The 24730-nt window shown below is 50.0% G+C and overlaps 1 protein-coding gene across 1 annotated transcript; it reads right to left on the reverse strand.

Annotated features, from left to right (window-relative positions):
• OC90 (otoconin 90) lies at positions 1–21855 on the reverse strand. The gene is made up of 11 exons (XM_017660147.3): positions 21807–21855; positions 19609–19783; positions 17401–17513; positions 15453–15581; positions 15249–15290; positions 14094–14135; positions 10295–10348; positions 8137–8253; positions 6871–7042; positions 4413–4519; positions 1–1725 (listed from the first exon to the last, which is right to left on the reverse strand). The coding sequence occupies exons 1-11, from the start codon at positions 21841–21843 to the stop codon at positions 1430–1432; spliced, it is 1284 nt and encodes a 427-aa protein (XP_017515636.3). The 5' UTR covers positions 21844–21855; the 3' UTR covers positions 1–1429.
• Between the last annotated feature and the right edge of the window lie 2875 nt (positions 21856–24730).

The following is a 24730-nucleotide window of genomic DNA, read 5'->3' on the forward strand; positions in this document are numbered from 1 at the left end:
GTGCCTGCTGGGTTAAAGGAAGGGAGGGAGGAGCTAGCCAGTGAGCAAATGCCATCGGTGGTATGCCTCACCTTCACCACTGTATGCGTGCTAGAACCTGCTTTTCTTCACCTGCAGAAGGCTTTCTCTGGCCACTGGAGCCCACTTTGCCCCCGTGTGCAGCAGCAGGCCAGAAGGAAATACCACCAGAGGCAATGCGCCCTCTGCTGGCTACCCTCCAGCCCTGTCTCACTTCACTCTGCTCTCCTTCACTTCCCAAACCGCTTGCTCTCGAGTCCTTGTCAGACGGTTCACTTCTGGGAGCTTCCAAACTTAGCCTATCAGTTAAGGTCACATTATTTAAAAAAAATTCCAGTGTGTTGGATTCATCGAAAGGCACTGATCACATGAGTCCCTGGAAGGTAGGGAAGGACATCAATTGTTGGTTTGGCACCAAGACCTTTTGATGTCTTAAGGTGTTGCCAACTTACGGGTATTTTCCTGCAATGAGGTCAGCAAACACTGAACTCTAGAGGCTCTGCTGTCCAATCTACACAAGGTGCTGGCAGGGACTCAGTGTCATCTCACTGTAGGACCCATGATTTATGGAGGTTGGGAACCAAGGATGTGGTGAGAACCAAAGAGTTTGTGTGTCTATCAAGTATTGAGGGGGATTTTGGTAGCACGCTGCCTTTTGCCTGGTACACAGTAAAACCTCATTAACTACCAGGTGCATGGGTGGAGGGATGGATGGGTATAATTTCAGTTTTTTACAACTACCATAATACTGATTTGCCTATGTTAGAGTGGGCATTTGCATCCCTCAGCCTCCCAGCCACTGGGATAACCCTACTAAAAAAAAAAGTCCAGAGCCCAAGACAGGGTGAGCAGAGGTTCTCATGTGGTGACTGCAGCACATGGCCACTCTTAATAACTAGAATGGCAAGTGTTTTCTTAGGGCACACACCAGAAGAGCTGTCATCCCAGTCTTTGGCACTGATCTTTGGTGGCTTATTGCTGACCCATAGGTGACCTCATAAGATGGATTAAATATACTCCTTTCTATTATTTTTTTAAAACAGAAGGAAAAGCAGCTTTCAGTGGTGAGGGCGTGGAGGTCATGTTTTCCCTCCATTGCTCTGTCATCTCACCTTTGCAGTCTATTCATGCACCAGTATCTACAGCATCTCTTCAAAACAAAACCCAAACAGACATTGATTGGGGTATTTATTGAGCTTCCACAGGGCACTACAGGAAGGGTAGAACTACCCCGATCTGCCTTCTCCAAATGCACAGTAGAACGTGAGCTGACAAGCAGATCAATGCATGTGTGCCAGGGTCTGGCTGCCTCTTCCCTGTGAGCCTCTGCTGAGGACAGACGGAGCCCCGAAGAGGTACAGTAAGTGGGCAACAGAGCTGCAGGGTGTGCTCGTCATTTCCTCGGGGCCCGTCAGGGACCATGCTGTGGGCTGGGCCCCACGGGACAGGGTGACTTCCCCAGAGATCTTCTGCTTCTCAGGCCCCCCGTGTGGGGTGAGGCCTCCTCGCTGTTCTCCTCAGAGCTGGAGCCCAGGGAGGAGGCGGACGGCCCTCCGTGCAGGCTGTCCTCGCAGGAGCGCCGGCCGCCCTGGCACTCTAGTCTGCCTGGTGCCTGGAGGCTTTGGTTAAAGAAGGCAGAGGCCATGCACTCGGCTGCCGTCTGGTCACAGGCACAAAGCAGCTTCGCGCACAGGCTCTGCCCCACACCTTAGAGGGCAAGGAGAGAGTGGCAGTGAGTCATGAGACGGAGGACAGCCAGCAAAGGCCTCCACAGCGACATGACGCCCCCTTTGGCCCTGTGCTCCCACCCCCTTCTGGAAAGATCCTGGCCCCCAGCATACACTGACTTACGGACTGGCAGTATTCTCCACTTCCTCCTCCTGGGTAACTCATGCTTATTTATCAAGGCTGCTAGGCATCCTCTGCCCCAGAAAGCTTCCCTGAGACCCATGCTAGGAGCATCTTTCACATAGGCTCCCATCGAATCCCACCCTGTGGTTCCTTCTATGCTAGTGGGTTGTGTGTTAATGACACTGTATGGTAATTGTCTCTTTTTGTGTCCACCTTTCTCTCCAGCTGGACAGAGAACATGGCTGGCAGAACCCATGTGTCGCTAACACCTAAGTCAATTCTTGACACACATTTCCTGAGTCAGCTCTGGGGAAATATTTATTGGGCTGAATTGTTACCTTACTTCCCTGGGCTAGAGTTTCCCCCTTTGCCAAATGGAAATAGTAATTCTTGTCCATTCTTGTAATATTAGCAGAAGAAATACAGATACTCAGTTAAATTTAGATTAATAAACTTATTTGCTAAATCTGGCACCCCACCCTATTTTGTGAACGTTTCAGTTGTGCTCAGTGGGGGTGGGGAATGGGTATCACCTGTGTGATTCTAATGAAATAATGTGTTTGCAGGCGCCAAGACAGAGGTAAGAACCTGCAGATATTATCCCTGTTATCTGTAGTTTTCAAGGAAGCTAGTCTTTTAGTATTTGTTCTGTTTAATGTTTTTCTTTTTTGTCTGATTCTACCATGCAGTGTTCATCAACCAGATTTTTGCTCACCGCAAGGACACAGCCCATTTCCTGCACTGGCCTCCACATCAGCTCCAGGCATGTTACAGTCCAACAGCAGGAAGCAGAAAGAGGAGGGGAAACTAAGGAGGTGCTCAGCAGAGAGGACGCCTGGTCCCCCAGAGCAGCTCTGTCCTTCCACCCCGAGTGCGTGTCAGCTCGGCCCAGAGCAGGCTGAGAGGCTACAGTTCTCAATCCCCATCACCTGCACCTGTGTGGGGCGCTGTGCCCAGAGCTCGTAGAGGGTTGGAACCAGCTCAGAGAAGCTCTGTGGGAGCTCAGACTGGTGTTCGTGGATTCTGGGAGACTGCAGGGATGGACAAGGAGCCTTCAGCTGAGCAGGTGGGACCTCCTGGCATGGATGGATCGTACCACAACAAAGATAATCTGATCCCATCACTCATGGGCCCTAAGCCCACCCCTGGTGCCTGTGCCCCATAGGACAAAGTGTGCATGTTTCAGTCTTGGTTAATAATCTAGTATCTGTCTGTGTCCCAGCCTCACCGTGCATCATAGCCATCCTGCCAACCTCAAGTGCCAGGAGTTCCCAAAATGCCACAGTTTTTCTCTTTTCCCTCCTGCTGGAACATCCACAGCCAGTGTGGCCATCTGGGACCCTGCTCATTTCTTGTCAGACCTCACCTCACTTCCTCTTGTGACTTCTCCCAAGTTCTCCCACCCTCACCACCATACTCTGCAAGCTCAAACCCCCTTTACCCACACTCCCAGGACACCTGTACTACCTGTTGGCTCGTTCACACGGGATTAGACTAGCCACCTGCTTGTCTCTCTTCTCTGCAGGCTGTGAGGGATTTGAGGAAGGGAGTGTGCATGTTCATTGTTTTCCTAGTTCCAGGAAAGGTTTGTTGGGTGGGTAGATAATTAGTGAATTAAAATAATGACTGACTGAATGAAAAATGAATGATGTAAACACAGCTCCTGGGAGCGTGAGAGGCACACGTGGTCCTACAAGCAAGATAGTGTGCAGGTCCCTGCAGTTTGCAGAGGGGGTTCAGTGGTGGGGCTTCCCCAGACGGAAGCAAGGAAGAGAAGCAACCTTCCCGGGGCTGTTGTGAATGCTGCGGGGAGCATTTCATTTTATACTGTAAAGCATAAGGGAAATGCATCCACCGTGCAAGTGAGGAAATGGAGCCAGTGAGCGTGCACAGAGCCTGTTCTAGAACAAGCCAGACATGCAGCCAGAGGGGGCTCTAGGGACAAGCCTCGACTGGCCACAGGTGAGCCTCAGCCTCCAGCACCCGAGGTGCAGAGCTGTGGGCCACCCCTCCCTCCGCCAGAGCAGCCCCTGTCCATAGGGCTCCTCAGAGGATCTCCCTGGGGACACCGTTTCTGCTTCTTCAGGGAAAAAGACTCCTTTAAAACCCACGTGCAAAGTGAAGACTCAGTTCAAGCCTGAGGCAAATGGTTTACTCCCAATCCCAGCCTGACCGCTTCTACCCGTGCGGTCTGGGCCTCAGCCGCCTCCTCCAGAAAATGGGATGCCTCAGTGCTACCTCAAGGGCTGTTGTGCTTTACTACATCAGAGCTTAGAACAGCGCCTAGTAGGCACACAAGAAGCGTGGGCTGTTGATACTGTTCCCCACTCTGCTCTGAACCAGCTGTGTGACTTCGGGCAGCCAACTTAGTCTCTAGAACTTGAGGCTCCTCACCCGTAGAGGAGAGGTCCTAACGTGTGCCTCGAAGTTGAGAGTATTAAATGACAGTATGAAGTGCCTTGGAAAGCATCTCCACGCATAAACTGTGGTCACGCCACTGGCCTGAATGGAAGAATAACTCACTGTGAGGCCAATGCACTTACACTTGGGAGTGTGGTCCACGCACACCGCCGGCGCCTGGGGAAGCCTCTCGAGCAGGCAGCCCAGCCTTCCCACCTGCTCCAGGCAGCAGTGGTGAGACAGACAGCACCTGAGACCAAGGAAAACCCTTAGCGTTTGCCCATAGCTCTTAAACTTACTATTAAAAAAATTATTTTTATATTGTTATTATGATTCTGTTGACTACAAGTTGAATGATTTGCCTGTTTTTATAGTAATTTTAAAACAGATGGAAATAGTCTTGAGGAAGGAATACCATTTTTAGTTTACACAAAGATACCAATGGGCTAGCACTGAATCCACTCCCTCCAGCCTTCCACATGCCAAATCAGTTAATCCCACACCCACAGGACATTCCCTTGGTCCCCAGCCTTGAAAGAGAGCAGAGTGACTATCTTGAGCATAAATAAAGAAATAGAGCTAGAAAGGTGGCCAGTATGGAGCAAGACCTCAGTAAACGTGGAACGAATCAATACCTTGCTTTTTAGACGCACCCATTGGACCTGGCAAAGCCTCACAATCTCCAGTGTCCTCAGCCAGATGGACCTTCTGAGGGTCCTTGTGACTGCTCCAGCCAAAATGGGGGCGGCAACTGCTCCCTAAATCCTTTTCAGCTCTTCCCTGTCCTGTAATAGCTCTCCCTTGACCTTGGAGACCACAGCCCAAGCAGGATCAGAGAGCTGCAGCTTGCCGGCAGCCCTAGGGCTCAGCAGGGCATAAGCGTACCAGCCTTTCCACGCAGCTAGCAATCGGAGGAACAACCCCACCTTGCGTGACGCATCAGCCAAAGGCAGCCCCCATTCAGCTGTTACTACAGCAGAGACACACGATCTTGAGTGTGCATCTGGCTGGGGAGGGTGATAGCAGATAGTTAATATAATGGTTAAAATCTGAAGTCACTCAAATTGCCCAGAATGTAAAGTATGCACAGTTTTGAAAAGAAACCCTTGCAGAAAGTGGTTTCAGTTCTTCAGTTCCTTCCTTATGGACGTCAAGGAAGCCATAACATAACTTACTTGCCTGCCTGCCTGATCAAATCTTATGCTTTTGTGAAATATGGCCAGTGGTCAGGAAACCTCTTCACAGGCATCCCAGCATTTTTCCATGGGGTTCAGCAGAACACAGCGACTGCTGCAGTGTAGACCCCCACCCCTTGACTCACCTCACTGAGCGCTATGGACTCAGGACCAATATTTAAGTGGTTTTCTGTCTTGGACAGCAGAGGGCATATGTCCAATTTCATGAGAGAGACATGCTTATGATTCCACATTGATGTATGTATATATTCAAAAGCACCTTTAGGGTGACCCGGTGGGAGGTGAGTTTTGAAGGTTGCCTGTGTGGCAGAGCCCCTGATTTCCATCTCACTGAATGCCCTGCAGAGGCTGGGGGAAGGGCCAGGCTGGCTGCATCAGAGGTAGAGGAAGACCTATGGGAAAGGCGGGTGGTGGGTGGTGAGAGAGACGCCCTCCAGACGCCACCTGAGCCGCAGTCGATATGTTCCATGGGCCGGACACCAGCATGGCCTTTGTGCCAATGACAAAAAACCTTGTCTTTTTCTTTTTACTATACCAGCTGTAGTTGATTTTCCTCTGGCAAGTGCGCCGTCCGAGAAGGGCACGTGCCTTTTGAATGCAGAGCTCTGAATTGGCTGTGGACTGGGGCAGGCTTCACCTGCATTCAGTCTTCAAACCTGATCAGCTCTGCTTTCAGAATATTGCCCAATAATCCCCACACTCGCCTCCAGATTGACATCTCCATGGTTTCCTTCCTTTCTCCTACGGCATTTACTATATTGGGTAGGGTTTTTGTTTAATTGTCCATCTCTTTCTCTTTGGAAGCCTCTCTGGGGCACAGGCAGTTTGCTCTGATCTGCCTTGTTTAGGTTTAATCCCCACCACTTAGCAGAGAGGCCAGCATGAAGCAAAGCTCAAGAAATGTGGGTTGAATGCACATATATATATGAATAAATTAATTAATGCATGGAAATTCCTCCAAGAGTGGTAGATATAAAATTTAACAGCTACACTTTAAAGTTGTTGAGAATTAATTTGAGTGTGGCCACCTGCAGGGAAAACAGACTGGAGACACCTATTCAATACTTCGTTCATTGGAAAATGGGCAGATTGTTAACTTCTGCTGTGTCTCTGCAGATCAACCCTTTTAGGGCAGCTGGGTGGTTCTCGTGCTGGAGCTAAAGGCTCCAGATTCCCCAGTCAAAAGGTCTGGGTCTGTCTGGCTCTGCCCCTTCACAGCTGAATGACCTCACACGTGTCTGAGCCCCGCTGCTCATGAGGGAAATGCGCCTATAATGGTGACGAGCCGCGCTGAGTGGGGTGGCACGTGCAACAAGCTCCCTGGGAAGCCTGGAGCTGTGCCAGCACAGAGCGTTCTCAGGGCTAAGCACCCGCACGCCAGCTTGCGGGCTTCGCCAGTCCGTACCTGTCCAGGGCATCCCTCGGCTCGCCTCGTCCTTCTTGCCCACAGTAACAGCCGTAAGATTCAAATTCCTCTGGGCACCGGGACGTCAGACAAAAGAGCATCTGTCCAAGCTGTGGCATCGCCCACATGTTGCCCCCGCTTCCCAGGTGCAGGAAGGTGAACCTGTCACAGGCTGGTGAGAAGCAAGGACTCTCAGGAGAACAAGAAATGTGGGGAACAAAGGGCAGCCCTCACTGAACACAGGCAGCAATCCAGATGGGCACTGATGGTATAAGAAAACCATGTCCTCTGCCACCACCCCATCCCCATTCTCCTGGGAAAACCGATTTCTGGCTCGTCCCCACCTGTGAGTCACCTGTCAGAAAACAGGTCTTTCTCACAGGCTCCTACCACTGCCCAGACGGCCTGTTCAGTCCTCCTAAGGGGTGGGGACCAGTCAGGACTGACGATGCTCGTCAGGCCACATTTTATAACTGCAGAGTGACTGCGTTCCCCTGGGAATCCAGCAGGGCCAGCCCCTAGGGGGGCCCTGGCTGCCCTCTTAAGTCTCCCTGGCTCCCTCAGGTCAGCACACCCAGCAGGGCTTGCCTCTCAGAGCCCTTGCTTTGTTTGCAGTGTCTCTGCCTCTGCTCTGTCCCTCTCTCTGCCCTCCCCACAGCCCCATTGTCTTCCTCCTCTGCGGCAACATTGGCTAAGTGGCACTAAAGTCTACGGGGCAAACCTTGTCGTCATCGGTTTGGTGGGGGAACTAAGAAGCTAGAGGTCTTGCTCGGGCTGCTGGCCCGGCCTCGCCCTCAGGGGCAGCTCTCCATAGCTCTGCACTGCACACTGCAGCGGGCTTGCACATGTACTAATGAAGTCCCCCTCTGTGCCCAGCTGCCTTGGCCCCTCGTGGCGACAGGGTCCTCGGTAAGGCATCCAGGAGGGGAGAGATGGAGCAGGATTATTAAAACCCAAGTGTTTCCTTCTTTCCAATGATCCACGGTATGGATGGGTGCAAGGAACTTCTTTAGGGCCTGGAGGAGTGGGGAGAGGGCTCAGTCAGGGGTCCTGTCCCCACCTCAGCTTCCCAGCAGCTGAGTGCCTACAGGTAAGTCCAGTCTCCTCTGAGCCTCATGCACTCACCTGGCAAGGGGGATGGAACCCTCTTGTTACACAACATGAGGGGTCCCAATTGCACCTAGTGATCCAAAGGGCTATGTTCACCTATCCAAAGGATCCCGGGGTGGGGAGGGGACAGACCCTTCTCTGCCTGCTTCTGCTCACCTTTACCAGGGGTCTCCTCAGGACCACTTTTGCCAGATGACACAGCCAACCCCAAAGATTTAATGCCAGCAGGGCCAACGGTGACACCTTTCATCGCAGCAGCAATGTCTGCAGATGCTGCAAACACACACCTTTATGGCTCCCCAGCTCCACAGACAGAAACCCATCAGCCAGTGGCCCTCCCCGTCCCCACTGCCCAAGACAGCAAACACTCTCCTTGACCAAACCTGAGGCAGGCTCCTCTGAGAGCTGCTCAACTAGGCCTCAACCTGGGCTTGGGAGGACCGCAAACTCCTGGCACAAACTATTGTGTGCACCCCTCCCACTAAGAGACTTAAACCCTGGCCTGGTTTCCCTGGGATGACCCAGCCCCCTGCTCCCCCTTAAATTCCTGCCTGAGAAAGCTCAAGGCAGCCAAATTTCACTGTCCCAGCACCTACCTTGCCTAAGCATTCCCAGAAAACAGCTCCCTACCCCCTTTCTGGAATTTTCCACTTCCTGACTCTGTGGAGCCCCTGCTAGCTGCAGCCCCTCCTCTCCCTTTCAAACGCCCAGCCACCCCTGCAGATCCGAGTTGAGCTGTTTAGTCTCAACCGAAGTCTCTCTTCTCTGCTGACTGAAGCCTGAATAAAACGTCTTAGCACCTTTCACAACCACCTGGCCCTGTCTCTCTTTGCCAAAACTCATTGAGTGAGCATGGCAGAGGGGAAAGAACAGAGAGGTAAAAGCATGAATTTTAGCTCAGCCACTCACTAGATGTATGACCTTGGGCAGATCACCAGCCACTCTCGATCTTAATTTCCCCATTTGTACAACTATGTCAATAATACCTGTTCCGGTGTTTGAATAATCCTTCTATCTAAATGCCTAGAAATGATGAAACTGGATTGTAGCTGTTGGAATTGCTCAGTGAGTGTGAAAACATCCATACGTCTAATCTGGGATTATAGACTCTCCAGGTGGAAAGTTCCACAAGCTGATGGAGCTCCCAGAAGCCCAGTGTCTGGTCCCTGTTAAGTCTGAGACCCTGCTAGGGGCCCTCATCCCTTGAGGAAGAGCTTCCGGGATGATTGGAGCTAATCAAACCTGAGACCCCCCATTCCTCTTAGACGAGGGCATTTGGTATGAATCACTCTGCCTGACTGGCCACACCACTGACGAATAATTTCTCTTGCCGCCTTTCAGCCCACACTGGAAAGGCCACTGTGCGTCTCAGAGCAGTCGGTCCCATACCCTGAGCTCTGACCCTGATGGGCCTCCTCCATAAAGCCAGTTACGATTTGGTAATTCTGTCCAGGCCTGGCCAAAAGTTCCCAGAATGAGAGGCCAGCCAAGCTCAGGAACAAAAAAGTACCACTTTCAATTTCCATGAGATGGAGAAGGGGGAAAAAAAGGAGTAACTACTTCTTTTCTATTAAAATGAGTACCGTTTTTTTGTGTGTGCTTGTTTTTAAGTAATAGTACGCAGTACTGGCTGCTGTAATGAGCATACGAGTGCAGATTGGTTCAGCTTCTTTCTGGGGCAATTTGACAACACATCAGGAACCCTAAAATGATTCCACCCTTTATCCAGTAATTCAACTTGTAGGCATTAATCCTGATGAATTCATCGAAGTAAATGGGTATAAGGAAAGTGTACATCTATTATTTATAACAAATGTTAAAAATAATTGGCTAAATAAATTATGGGGTCCCACATAAGAAACTATTGGACAGCCTCTCAAAATCATGTTGCAGAAAAATATTGAATGTCAGGGAAATATCATCGCATTATATGAAGCAACATAACCCAGACTGTAAAACCATGGCTGCCAAGTATTCTCCATTTTCCTTATGTTCATAGATATATCCTCTGGGGTCAGGGGAGTCTAGGAGAAAGCATTTTCCAATATTAAAAGTGGCCTTAAAATGTGGAATTACAGGTGATTTAAATAGAAAATGAAATAAGGTTACTGCATTTTTCTAAATTCATGTCTTCAGCAGGTAAGCTTCCATTTCTTCCTACTAATGGAAATATCTTTTCATTTGTCTGCTTTTGTAGGCATGTAAAAGTAGATTGGCTTCAATGATTTCTTCCATCTTTTGGAATACATTTGATTTCATAAATGTATAGGTGACCACAACATATACAAAGACCAGAGAGACTGAGTGTGCTTACCTGGAGGGGGTGTGGCCCCAGCAGCTTCCATGTCTTCTTGATTTTGGCCTGGTTCTGTCCCCAGCAGAAGAGAGACAGGGTGAGTGTCAGCCCCAGGCTGGCCCACCTTGGTCTCCAGAGGCAGCTCCCATCCCACTGGGCACAGGAGACAGTGTGGCCATGGCTGTACCCCTGGTCACCTTCCAGAAGAGCTGGTGATGGCAGCATCGCTGCTGAGCCCAAAACCCCCAAGACCAGGGCTTGCTGGCAAATGCAGCTGCAACTGCCAGGCTGGAACCAGGTGAGTCTTTGAAATACTCCAGGAAAACAGACTTCCCCAGAGTTGGAACAAAAAAAAAATTTTTTTTGGTAATCACACATTTTTGAACAGAGAAGGATGAAGCTGCAGAGTCATGTGATCCCTGCTGTTTGCTATGCGGCTCCAGGGCTGCTGGACCTGGTTTCTCTGTAAAATGAGTTTGTTATGGTTGTTTAAGTTATTAAGCTCCTACTAATGCTGTAGACTGAATGTTCATGTCCCCCTCAAATTCATATGTTGAAACCTATGCCCCAATGTGATGGCATTTGGAGGTGCGGGCCTTTGGGAGGTGAATAGGTCCTGAGCGTGGGGCCCCCATGAATGAGATTAGTGCCCTTATAAGAGATTCCCCATGCAGCTCCCTGCCCCTTCCGCCTGTAAGGACACAGCAAGAAGGTGGCTGTCTATGAGCCAGGAAGCGGGTCCTCACCAGAACCTGACTATGCTGCTGCCTTGATCTTGGGCTTCCAGCCTCCAGAAACACATGTCTGTTGTTTATAATGCACCCAGTCTATGGCATTTTGTTATAGCGGCCAGAACAGACTAAGACTTACTATGTGCCAAATACAGCACTACGTGATTTGCTTGTATGAACTCCGTGACAACCCGTGAGTTAGTACTATGCTCACCCTCATTCAGAGATGAGAAAGGGGACACATAGAAAAGCTAGGTCACTTATTCAAGGTCATGGAGCTAAGAAATGGCAGAATTCAAATCCGGGCTATCTGGCCAAATCTGACACTCTTACCCACTACGCTAGGCTACTTTTCACTTCTGGTTATGCTAACTCCAAAATGCTTGGCAGGGAGAAACTGTCTTAAATTCAGTGTGTCAAAGGTCAAGATTGAAAGGATCTCTTTAAAGGAAAAATGCATAGATTCAGAGTTAAAGGAATACTAAGCCATACTGGACAAATGATTCTACCTCTTGGAATTTCTCCTTTTTCTGTAAAATTGGGATAGTAATGGGCCTCTAGGACCAGGGAGGAGTGACTCAGGGGATGTGTGAAGGGCCTTAGCAACACGCAAGCACACTGAGATCCTCAGCGATGCCAATGCCTGTTAGTCAAGGACTCTGTGTGTCTCTGTAATTAGTAAATAGTTACTATCAGTGATTTATGCTTATTAATATAGGGTCGATGGTTAGTAATCACCACAAGCAAAGTAAATGCTCTTCTGATGACATCTTGGTCTAGAAATGTTTAGGTAAGAGGTTGCTTGGCATGAGTCACTAATGTATGATGGAAAGAAAACAAGTCTTACAGCCTAAAGCTAGGGTTGGAGACCAGTGCAACCAGCCCCTTGCTGAATGACCTGGTGCTTTTAACCTCCCAGAGCCTCAGTTTCCTACATAATACAGAAATTGGTATAATACTTCCTCTGAGCCTTGTCAAAAAGCAGTCAGCCGATCTGAACGCAAATATTTCAATGACACGTCTCCACTGGGTTCCAGTGTCCTCCTCCACATTCCCCACATTCCCCTCTGCTTACTTGTCCTGGAGAGAGTGGTCCGTGGGGCAGTCTCAGCAGTCACTGTTGAAAGAAAAAGCCCAACTTGAACTCTCCATGCAGCTCAGTGTGGAAGCCGGGCAGGGGTCACCTGCAAATGAACCAGTCTTGGGGACTCAGAGACAGAGAGGGTCAATGGCAATCTGACTGGGGAGTAAGTCTGCATATTGATGCTCGATTAGGTCCTCATTCAGTGGGCAAGGGGGCATTAACATCGGTCCTGTGTTTAGGCAAAGAGACCAGCAAATGCCTCACTGGGAGAAAGGATCATTGCTTCCCATTATTGGAGCAGGTCTGTGGGGCAAGCCAGCATAAGAGGAAGTTCAGTCTACAAATAAGGGAAGACGCATAGGAGGCTTCCCCACCACCCAGGATTGCGTCTTGGACAATTTTCTCTCCATCTCAATTTACCATCTTAACATGGAGCTCACAGCAATTATTTCATAGGGCTGTGTGAGCACTAAATGAGATTATGTATTTTAAGCAGGCTTCCAGCATCCCATATGTGGTTCAGTGGTGGGTGCTGTTTTTTATAGCCACACCAGAGTTTCTGGAAGAAGACCCTGGTCCGGAATCTTCCCATGCTCTCTCTCAATTAAACCTTCTGCCACCCTAAGAATGCATATAACCATCCCTTTCCTGGGGTTGGTAAACTATGGCCCAGCTTTTGACCTGCTTTTGCAAGTAAAATTTTATTAGAACACAGCCACACCCATCCAGTGAAGACTGTCTGTGGCTGCTGTCCTGCTACAATGGCAGAATTAAGCAGTTTCTACAGAGACCCTGTGGTATTACAAAGTCTGAAATATTTCCTATCTGGTCTTTCACAGAAAAAAAATGCGCCAGCCCTTGCTTTATGCAAATGAATAAATGGACTTAGAGAGGTTGAACAGCACTTCCACAGTCACACAACTGGAAACGGGAGAGCCCGGATCCCACCCTGAATCTGCCTGACTCCAAACAGCTGTTTCATGGCAGGATGGTGAGGACGATTACAAGCCCTATATGCTTTCCTCACAAACCATAACACTTGCACGTGTGTATTGATGTTTGGGCCCACAGTCGGGCTGCCTCCTCCTTGGGTGGGTGTTGGTGGGTGCTGCCTAGGTCGTGGGTGTGGAGGGGATGGTAGGACAAATGCGTGAGTATCTTTACTCTCTTTCTCCAGCTATATGCAAGACTCCTTGCAGAAGCTTATTTCCTTTGCATCTTTCCCAGGGCCATGCCACAAGGGGATGGTGGTTCAGGAGGAAGAGAGTAGAAAGTGTGTGATTGGCTGAGGGGCCGTGAAGCCCACAGCATAGCCTCAATTTAGAACGGAACTGGCCGCAGTCAGTCACTCGGGGAATGGCTGCAGGGCATATGGCGGTGCTTTGTTTCAGTATGCACACCACTGTCTTTTTTCTCTAGACCTGGGCCCCCAGGCATGGGCTGTCCAGGAGGTGGGGGCACGATGGGATGCCCCTGGCCATGGAGGATGGCCAGGGATGAGCTACAGCATGACCCTCTGCTTCTAGTGTCAGAGCAGCAGCACAAAGCAGAGAGACAAACCAACTTCTAGGGAGGGGGTCATGCAGAGCCATCTCCCTGAGGTGCGGGGTGGACAGATTCAGCAAATGAAAATACAGGATGCCCAGTTAAATTTGGATTTCACATGAACAACAAATAACTTCTTGGCATACATCCCATGCCAATTCTGGGACATACTTATATTAAAAAGTGTTTGCTGTTCATCTGAAAGTCAGCTTCAGATGGCTGAGGGTGGCTGTCCTGCATTTTATGTGACAATTCTAAGGTGGGAATGGGAGTGTGGAGGAGGCAGAGCAAGCAGAGAAGAGGTTTGGAGGTCGGGAGAACCAGGGGTGGCTCTGGAAGGTTCTTCAGTCAATTTCATTGCAAACCCAGGCAGGGAGCATTTTAGGGGAGCTAATCCAGTAGATGGCACAATCGAAATGTCGGTATCTGGGTCACACGCCGGTCCCCCTGCACTCACCTTCTCCAGAGAGGCTGGGGTCTGTGGGCTCCACAGGAACTGCTGGAAGGAGAAAGCCCCCACAGCAATGACTGCTGGGCACAGTGCTTGCTGACAGGCTGGGGACTGCTGTGGGTGTGGGCAGGCAGGGCTGCTCTTTCGGTCTCAGGAGTACCCAGCCTTCGTGCAGCTCCTAGGATGGGGGTGCCCAGCAAGGCCCCAGCTTGGGTGCTGCTGGGGAGGTAACACACTGGCCACAGCCGGTGCAATGAGATGGCTGCGAACCCCGAAGGCTCGTGGCTGTGGAATGTGGGATCCCTACCTGAGATCTCTGTTCAACAGGGAGGAAGATGGCAGAGGAAAAAGAGCTCTGGACTCAGACGGGACATAGAGATAGAACACCCGTACACACATGTTGCACACCCACATACACTCACATCCACATGCACACACACCAGCTTTCTCTTCATCAAACACCGCAGGACTAGTTCTGGACAAGAGACCCCAGCCCCAGAGAGGAGGGACACTCGGCCTGGGTGCACCTTGAACTTCCATCCCCAGGTACCCATGGCATCTGGACTGACAGACTGGGGAACTCTGGTGAACAAAGAATGACTGGCACAATCTCCACTCTCACATTTTTGTAAGATGCATGCTTTAAAGTAAGAATTATCATGTGCTTACTTCAATGAACAATTAAGAGCCTACCTGGTCCTGAATAGAGACCCATGAAAACCACTGCCGCCCCCACCCTTATCCCCAAGCCTCCCCTCTGGGATCCAGGCCGTCCTCTTTGCTGCAGGTCCTGGAGGGCAGAGGAGGGAGGCAGCCTTCTGCTCCTGGGAGGCCTTGGCAGCTGAGCCCTAGAGCCTGTCCTGGTCACACTGCAGCCCCAGCAAGAAAGAGTCAAGGGCTCTGCATCCTGACTGGATTAAATTCACACCTGTCCACGTAGTGCAGAGCCAGTGTTTGCAATAGGGCCACGTTATGGATGTTTAAACTGAGCTTATTGGAAGTATGGTGTCCCTGGGCCAGGGGGCAGTGGGGCATCTCCAGTGCCACTGGCCACTCCAGCCTATGTGAGGCAGGCCCAGCAGAGGAGGTGCATCCGCCGGCTCCCAGCAGTGGTCTGACCCCTGTTGTGCAGGTAAGGGCAGCTTTTCTGGGAGGCCTTACCTCTGGGAAGAAGTGTTGGCACCTCTTGCCTGCTTGTCGTCTCTGCAAAGAAAATGTAGTGGGAACTCCCTTTAAAGCAGCGGGTTTGGGGAATGGTAAAAGGTGCAGGGCTTGCATCTGAAGACACAGCAACAGCAGGTCCCAAAGCAGCTCCTGCCCCAGGTCTTCAGCCCCACCGCTGATTACAGGGCCAGGTTCTCTCACCTGGAGGCTGAACCAGACAGAAGGAAGGGTCCAGAAGGTTCAGGGAAGAGTTGATCCTGGTCTGAGCCAAGCAGTCTATGGCAGCCTTGTTGCAGGAACACAGCAGGTGTTCACAAGCATCCCTAGATTCTGCGCACAGAGCAAGGGAAGAGCAGATTGGAGGGTCTCACTTCCAGTCCCAAGAAGTAATGCCAACTCCCAAACTGGTTCCTACCTCCCCAGACAAACCCGAGCCCTCTGGCAGGTGTGTGCCTCTCATTCCTGTCAGCCCCAGCCTGGAGTCGGGCGCCCTCCCATCTTTCCCACTCACCCCACCCTCCAGGCCATCCTTGTGGCTCCACTTTCCACATGTGGCCCCATGGCCACTCCACCCCCTGGGCAGCCCCGTCATCTCCTGCCTGTGTTATGTCAGTGGCCTTCCAACCAGTCTCTCCACCCGTTCACCCAGCCTATTCTCACTGAGCAGCCAGGACAATCCTTCTAAAACTCAGGTCAGACCATGTCGTGTTTGCCATTCAGACCCTCCAACAACTTCTGCCTCGGCGTTAGAAGCCAGTGTCCCTGCTCCTACAGGCCCTAATGACCTCCTAGATGTCGTCTCCTTCCTCCCGCCTCATCCAGTGCCGTCTCACTGGCCGGCTGCTCAAACACACCAGGTGCACAGAGCCTCGGGCCCCCTGTGTGTCCCGGGCAGCTGCAGGCTGCTTGCTGCCCATCTCGGTCTGCCCTCGCTCGCCATCCTCTCAGGGAGTCCTGTCCCGGGCCGTCATCCCAGCCGGCCCTGCCCTCTCTATGCCTTTCCCTGGCCTCATCTTCCTCCACAGCTCTTGTCACTGTCTAAGATCCTGCATCATCTGTTATTGATATTCTCAGGTTCTGACACCAGGAGGAATTTTCAGAAGGTCAGACATCCCCAGCACCTAGATGATCATCTTGCCCATGGTTGGCACTCAGCCCATTATCTGCTGAATGAATGTGTGAATGAGTGAATGAGTGAAGTGTGTTTTCTGTGCTCACGGTGTACCTCACCTAGTGACCGATGCCCTTGCTTCTCCTCACTCCCTTCCTGAAGCTCCACACTCCAGCCAGTCCATGTCACCTGGACTTCATAGTCAGTCAAACCTGGGTTCAAAGCCTGGCTTTGCCACTGAGCAGCTACGTGACTTGGGACATGTGATTTAATTCCTCTGAGCTTTTCTCTCCTTAACGTAAAACTGGAATAATGACCCCCTTCTCAAAGGGCTGCTAGGATGACCAGAGTTGCTGTGCATGAAGCCATGGAGGGCGGCTCTAACAGAGCACCCCGATCTGCCGTGCTCCCCTTCTCTCTATGCCTTTCCGATCCTACTTCTTCTGCCAGGATTGCCCAGAGACATGAAATAAGATTCCTGGAGTCACACAGTGAGTAAGGTGGAGAGATGAGATTTGAACCTACGCATGCCTGAGTCTTATAAATAGCAATGACCACAAGCCTTATTCATCTATCACTGCTTCCGCCTACACTTTCATGAGTGAGTTCTTAACATTTTCCAGTCACTATATTAGCTGTTTTACATTTAGCGTAGTTTACATTTAACAAATAACATTGATTTCCATTTAAACATTTTTAATTTCATAACAGATTTCTGAAGCCGGTTTTCTCTCCCGAGTTAAGTAGTTGCCCAGTGCCACCCAATGCACAGGCAGCAAACGATTTGCCCTAGCCAAGCTCCTGGGTTGCTGTCAGTATAAAATTGTAAGTCAAATTCAAACTGTTAGTTCAATTCAAAAAGCAGGCATTGCATATCTACTCTGGGCAAGGTACAGATGCCGTAGACCTGATCCTTGGGGGCTCTAAGGAGAGATGGGGAAGTTGTCAATGGCGATGATGAGAGAGGAACCTGGTGCCAGCCTGGGGTTCTGGAACATTCATTTCTCAGCCCAGCCCGGGAACACCAGAGATGCTCACCACATGTGATCGTCTTGCTGATGCAGTTGACATCTGTGCTGAGCTTGGCAGGGTCTTGGAGGCAGTCCATCTCAGCCGCCGCCTCATAGCACTGGCGATGCTGGAAGCAGCAGCTGCGGCAGAATGCGGAAAGGTCAGGGCAAGAGTGTGGGTGACGGTCAGGAGAGGGGCAGGCAGCCCATGGTCATCCTGTCTCTGTACGGCTCCTGGAGGTGGTCTGCTTCAAATACCCGGTACACACACACACACACACACACACACACAATACTGTCAGGAAGCCCTTGCAGTGCACACGGAGGTTGGTGGGGACTGATGTAAAGACGAAAAAATACACAGGCTGCCAATGACCTTGGGCAAACTACTAAATTTCTTACATTGCCTAACTTGTAAGAATTTTGGGGATTTAAGAAAACATCTACATAGGTCCTGCCATGCGGTGGCGCTCAATAAATGGTTGCAATTATCCTTGGAGTCCAGTGTGCCAGTTCACGGCGGAAGAAGCCTGTCCTCCAGGAGTCTGGACACCCCCACCCCCATGCCCTGAACTGTGTAAAGAAACGGAAATTGGGTGCGGCCACCATTCTGCCAGTCTTCGGCCACTCGTGCTCTGGCTGCTCAACGTCAATTACTGATTCGTTTCTTTGCCTTCTAGGTTTACAAGGGCTTCTAACAGTTAAAGGAGGTGATAAGGGGGGACCTGCAAGAGCTGTTCCCGCAAAGGGCCCTGGCACAGTGCCCCTGTCAGCGTCAGCCTGGCTCTTTCTGACTGTCCGTCAACGAGCTGGCTCCAGGAGTCAGTTTGCTCACGGCCCAGAGACAGGAAACTGCCCTTGGTCCCCAGGCAACTCACACTCTCTCCTGGAGATTTGGAGACAGGAAGATCTGTTGTTGAATTCAAAACCATTATTCTTTGTCAATCAAGGACATGTCACTTTTTAATTAATTAATTAATTTTAATTCTCAGGAAAGCAACTGGAAGTTGCTCGCCTAGTCAATCAGTTCGTTCATTGAGCTCCTACTATGTGCCAGGTGCTGTGGTCCGTGCTGCAAGTACAAAGAAACGATAGGGTGCAGAGCCTCCTTAGAGGATGCTGAGTGGAGTAGGGAGCCGGGCGGTGTGCACACGCTCTCCCATGTGGTCAGTGCGAGGAAGGGCCACTGGCATTTGGGGAGCGTGCAGGTTGCCCTGGTGCCTTGGAGGCAAGGCATTCAAGGAGGGCATCCCAGAGGAGAAATGCAGGGCAGGCAATGGGCTGAGAGTCTGTGCAGAAGAAAGCACACACTCCGTCACACAGAGGGATAACACCAGGGAGGCAGGGGTCCGCCCCTGAGGAGAGGAGAGATGTGGGTTCAGTGTCCTGCTCCCGAACTGGTGCCTCCACTGCGGCTACAGCTTGACTAGTCCTGCTGCTTCTACTACGAGTACTGCTGCTGTTACTCCACAGTCACCATTCACACTATTGCAGCTGCTGTGACAACTGTTTCCACCGTCACTGTCACTCCTGTAGCTGCTGCACTAACACTGCCACGGCTTGCTAACTTGATGCTTCTGAGATTTTTAATTTTATTGCCAATATAAAGAGTACAAGTTGGTATCTTGTTTTGATTTGCACCTCCCTTGTATTTAGGGAGGGAGCACATCTTTGCCAGACACTCCATTTTCTCCAGATTCACCAGCTGTTTACCTCTGGGTCAGGAACACTGCTCTATTTATATTAAGCTCTATTTATATTAAGCACAGCATTCATATATTATTGGTACTTCTGCATGTTTGTTGAAAATTGAATAGAAGCCTTCATGGTTGCTTTACCTTTGGTGGCCAGGACTTCTCTGAATAAAAGATCATTTTTTTATGCTTAAGAGTCACCTGGGAGCTTGTTTAAATCTCAGACCTCCAGGTTCCACCTAAAAGTAGTCTGAGTCAAAGGTGTGGAATGGGCCCCTGGAATCTGCATTTTAGCAAGCATCCCCTGGGTTCTGATACAGATGGACCCAAACTTTGAGAAACATTAAAATGACATGACATAGGATCTTGATAAGTCCCTAGAATGTGGACACATCACAGATGTTATTGTAATTTAAAGATGAGGACATCAGTCGCCCCTCAGGTGAGCAGTAGAATTTAGGCTCCTCCTGAGAGCTCTCCACATCCACGCCCTGCCTGAGTACCTACCAGGCCTCCCAGAGCTCACCTTCGTTCTTGCTCACCTGTCAGAATCATCCACAGGCAGCCCTTCCATCTCAAACCTGCAGGCACAGCCATAGTCTTCGAAGTCCCGGGGACAGAGGCCAGCCACACACTTCATACCATTGACGAACTGGAGCAGCGTGGGGAAGCTGGTGAAGACAGCCTGCAGCCAGGTGAAGTGGGGGCCCAGGCAGTCTGGGGGAAGGGAAAGCAGGGCAGGCGCTGGGAGCCAGAGCTGAGGAGGCATCCCCCGTTCCTGCGGCCTCCCACACCTCAGGCTGCTGATGGTGGCCTCTCCACCCACTAAGCACCCTGGGCTCAGGATGTTCTAGACAATTGAAGGGAGGCAGGTTTATAAGCCATGGTGCCTTCTAGTTCCTCACCCAACATCATTTCTCCCACTTTCTTAACCAACAAAACTGAAAAGTACTCAAGGAAGGTAAGCCTTCTCCTCTCTGGGGATGTTTTATGATCATTCTCAGCTGGACATGATAATCCTATGCTTCCAAATGGTGACTGGCCTAGGGCTGAGCATGTGACCCAGATCTGGCCAAAACAACGTAAGGGGAAGTCTGTTAGTGGTTTCTGAGAAACAGTTCTTTCCTCATAAGAAGTAAAGGCATGTAAGAAGATCATTTTGATCTGCATATTTCTTCTTCCTTGAATGTGGGTGAGAATATGCTGGCTGGAACTGCAGCAACCACCTTGCAACCATGAGGCCCCAACCCTAAAGCTGAAAAACCACTGTACCCAGGGTCACAGTAGGGAAAGAGAATGAGCCTGCTGGGTTGCTGATACCTGTGTTGAGCTACTGCACTAATCTGGTTGACTTCAGACAGCTTATATAAGATAATTAAATGTCTTGTTATGTAAGTCACTATTAGTTTGATGAATGGATCCCAAATGACATAGTCCCAGCATTAGAGAACTATAAGCAAGTGCAGGAAGAAAAGGGGTAAAGATATAATAATTTGGGGGCACCTATTATGTGCCTGAAACTGTGCTAGATGCTTTAAATATTTTTGTACTTTAAATATTTTTGTGCTTTAAACAGATAAAGTGAGTAATTCTTTAGAAAGCATTCACTTGGTCTATTGTCCCGTAAGCCTCAGGTTGATCTGCAAGGAGTTGCTATTCTGCCACCTCCATGTCACAGGTAAAGAAACTGAAGCCCAGAGACATGCCTGAGGTACCAACCATGATGACGGGTTGCCCTTAACAAAAATGCTCTTGCAAAGTTGGCAAGAGAGCAAAATCCTGTTTTCTAACTCTTAACTCTGTGCTCACCCTCTCCACCTTCTCCCTCCTGATGGAGGATGCTCAGTACTAAACGAGTGACCCCACAGCACTGACTGAAGTGCACAGGGTCACAGGAGGCAGCCTGGGGGAGAGTAAAGCGGGCTGTGAGGGCCACTTCCAGCCGCACCTGTTCTCCTGGTTTCTTCCTTTCTGGGACTTCCTACACCTCAGTGCATTCAAACTCCTTTCCTATGCCTCATTTCCACACGGCCTCATCAGAAAAATGAAGCAATGATTCTATAGTGATGGAAAAAGCCATGTAAGGTTAGTGTGTGTGCGTTTATATAAGCATGCACTTTCATTCAAACACTTACAGGGCCCCTGCACGTAATCACATGTACAACTGAAGTGCAGCCTTATGCACAGCCTTGTCTAAGCCAAAGCAGTTCAGAGCCTGCTCCTTTCAGTCATCTGATAGGCTCACTTTTGGGGTATTTTTAGTAATCAATAATAGGCACTATCATGGTGTCTGTAATTGATAGTCACATGGTAAATGGAATATTGACACCCTTTGAAATTCTTAGGCCTTGTGTATATCTATCAGTTGGAGAGAGAAAACAAACCTACTTTGGTGCAGGAGACTCAGCCCTGGACTCAGGAAAACTGCCCCCTTCTAGTTGTGTGGTCTTGGTCGTGTCACCTGATTCCATCTGCGATGGGATACCTGGCCAGGTTATGATCAGGGCTAAGGAAGTAAGGACTCTGAAGGCACCTGGCACCTGGCAGCCATGTGTCTCCCCTGCCATCTAAGCAGCACCACTGCTCTCATCAGAGCCCAGATCAGGTTGTTCAGAGCTTGCTAGGCAGTGGCAGGTGGGAGTCCTAAAAACTCAGAGGGCAGAGACCAGGGCCCCGGTCATTTCTCACAGGCCCCTGCCCTGACACCTGATGGCTGAAAGCAATTGCAAATTTAACTTACCAAAAACTTCGGCCACACTTTCCCCGTTTTTAAACATCCCTTCATATAATGTGATATCTAAGTAGAAGGAAGAGAAAACAAATTAAAGGGCTGCTTCCCCTTCCCTGACACCCCCTGGGAGGAGAGTAAGTAAACCCTTTTTCTTTCTCTAAGTATAGATTTGACCTTGGGCTAACTCTGTAGTAACACAGTTTACCGAGGAGACCTGCTAAGCTGAGATGGGAATTGTGTTACTAGGCAACATGGCTCAATGGTAGATAAGACCCCTGCGTGGTGAGGTGTATCTGGACTGGTGGGCACTACGGCTGAGCTCTAAATACCTGCTGGGAGTCAGCGTGTTGGGTCTCCTTCTGTGTGATGACTCTTGCAACTAAGCATGTCCCTTCTGGGCATCCTAAAGATTACACCTCTGCAGTAGTTCCTGTAGATACTGATTCCTAGGGAGAATGACGTTTCTGGCCAGGGCAGGTCCTGTGGCTGCCCCATATGAGCTCGGTTCCCTTGTACCTGGGCCGGTGTGCTGGGGCTCCTGGACTGCTGTGTGGATTGCTGCCGGGGCCACTCTCCCTGAAGAGAAATGCCTGAGCACTACGTTTCCTGGCCTTGATCCTTTCTACATGCCAAGTGTGGCCTGTGAGTCTTAACATCTTTGCAGAAGCCCTCCTGGTGGGCATTGCACTTGCCATGGGGGCAATGCCATTTGGAGAGAGGCCACATTATCATTTGGGTCTGGGTGGGACTAATCACTTTGCTTGCATGGGCTCGTGCACAAGTACTTGGGCTGACTCAGCTCACATCTCAGAAAGTCAGAAACGAACTCTTAATTCTGGGCTAACGTCAACAGCTTAATTCATTATGCACGGCATTCTTTAGCAATAACTATATAAATATGCAACTGGGAAATCTTCACAGTCCATCACCAGAAAACTTTCCCTTTCCAAAGGAACAACAATGGCTCCTCCTTTCTTCTAACAAGAGCATTGTAATACGCCGTCTTTCTCTTTCTGTCCTGCCTTCTAGGAATCTCAGAGCTTAATCGGAACCTAAAATACAGCTACCATATAACCTTCATGATCAGCTCATTTACTTCCTTCTCCTGTTCCCCTTTCAGCTGACCTGTTCTGGTGGGAGATTTTAGTACATGGTCTCAAAGTTCAGTGGTGGCCAGACACCAGGGGAGACTGTTGATGGAGAGGCTTTGAGTCTCATTTGAACCACTTTACCTACAAATGTCACAGCAGTAAGTGACCCAGGGTATACTTAGAAGGAGGCATTTTCTCTGCTGATATCCTAGAAAACTTTCTTTTCAGCAGGTCTCTTAAGAAAAGTTCAAAGAATACTTACTGGTATCTTTTGAGAGTCCAGGGGGCAGCTCCTGTGCAAGGTGGGGGGTGTCTAGAGGGTGGCCCCCTACAATCGAGGAGAGGAATGTTATCAAAAGCACTGATACTGCCTACCTGCTGGGCTAAGACTTGGGAGGTGGCAGCCAGAATGCACATAAATTCAATTCTACGCATATTTCTCTGTGGAAGAAAATAAAGGTGCCCCAGTGTTCCATATTGGTTGGCCTTAAGAGTGGCCTTCTGGGTGAGGATAGAGAGATTTAGGGCTATATCTTGAAGGTGTTGTTGCCTGTGAAGCATACCATTTTAATTTAGATCACTTGTCTTTTGGAATACCAAGAGATGAAGATTGGGGAGAGGAAGTATAGACATGGAAGGACCCCAGCCCCACAGAGCTTATAATAAAGGACAGGGTTTTCCCCACACTATCAGCATCAAGCTCACCTGGGATGTGGGCTCAGTAAACATTCTGGCTCCTGAGACTCGAGTCTCATCCAGCAGGTCTGGAGTGGGGCTCAGAAATGGGGTTTTTCAGTTCCCAGCTGGTTTTGAAGCTGATAGTCTAGGAACCACACCTTGAGAAATACTGCTTGGGAGAAAGTGATGATAGGGCGGAGGGCCGGTGCCAGCACTCAGTTGCTACCACCACCTCCAGCTGCCACTTCATCCGGAGGGTGGGAGGGTGCGGGCCGGGGCCCAGGCCAAGCAGTGGGGGCAGGAAGCTTAGGGCACCTGAGTTCCCAGGGGCTCAGAGAGCTTGCAGACATGCTCATGCTCACGTTGTTTGTTTGATTGTTTCCCCCTAGTTACACACAGCATGCAAGTAGTCTGAAAACGTTGAAAGATTCTTGTCTTTCTTCACAAAATGGTCAATTTAGTCAGGGCAATTAGCTTGACATTGTTTGGAAATCTGTAAATCTGAAAGCCACAAAAAGTGACCTTCACAGAAGAATGTTTGATGAAATCTGTTTAGGAAAGTTTTCCTGATAATGCCTGACTAGGCCCTGCTCGGCTTTGAGAGGGTTGCTCAACCTCCAACTATTGATATTTTGGGTTGGAAAATTTTCTGTTATGGGGGTTGTCCTGTATGTTGTAGGAAGTTGGGCAGAAAGCCCAGCTTCGGCCATAGAGCATATAGTGGATAGACACCAGCTTTGGGGGAGACAAAGGCACCCCTGGTAGAGAACACCAGGCTTAGAGAGGAAGAACCAGGGCACAGGGCACAGATCCTGGCTGAAGTAGTGACCATCTGTCTGGACCTTGTCTCTTACGTTACCCCTTCAAGTGATAATCCAGAGGATGCCATGCACATGTTTTTCTTAATAAAATTCATCCCCCTTGGAGTGTCTGGAACACCTCACAAGGAAGTCAGTGGGGCTGCTGAGTCCTCTGAGTGGAGACGATGGCCTGAGGGCCAAGGGCTGTGCAGAAGCAGCGCCCTGCAGATAAGCAGGGAGGCCCGAGGCTTCAGTTCCATTTTAGTCTCATCACAGGACCCGTGTAATTACTCCAGTACATTTTACATTGCGCGTAATTGCCTCCGAAAGTATTTAGCATGCCAGCCCTCTTAGGCAGCGATTG

Source organism: Manis javanica, chromosome 2 (assembly GCF_040802235.1).
Source record: "Manis javanica isolate MJ-LG chromosome 2, MJ_LKY, whole genome shotgun sequence".
In the NCBI taxonomy this organism is placed as follows: domain Eukaryota; kingdom Metazoa; phylum Chordata; class Mammalia; order Pholidota; family Manidae; genus Manis; species Manis javanica.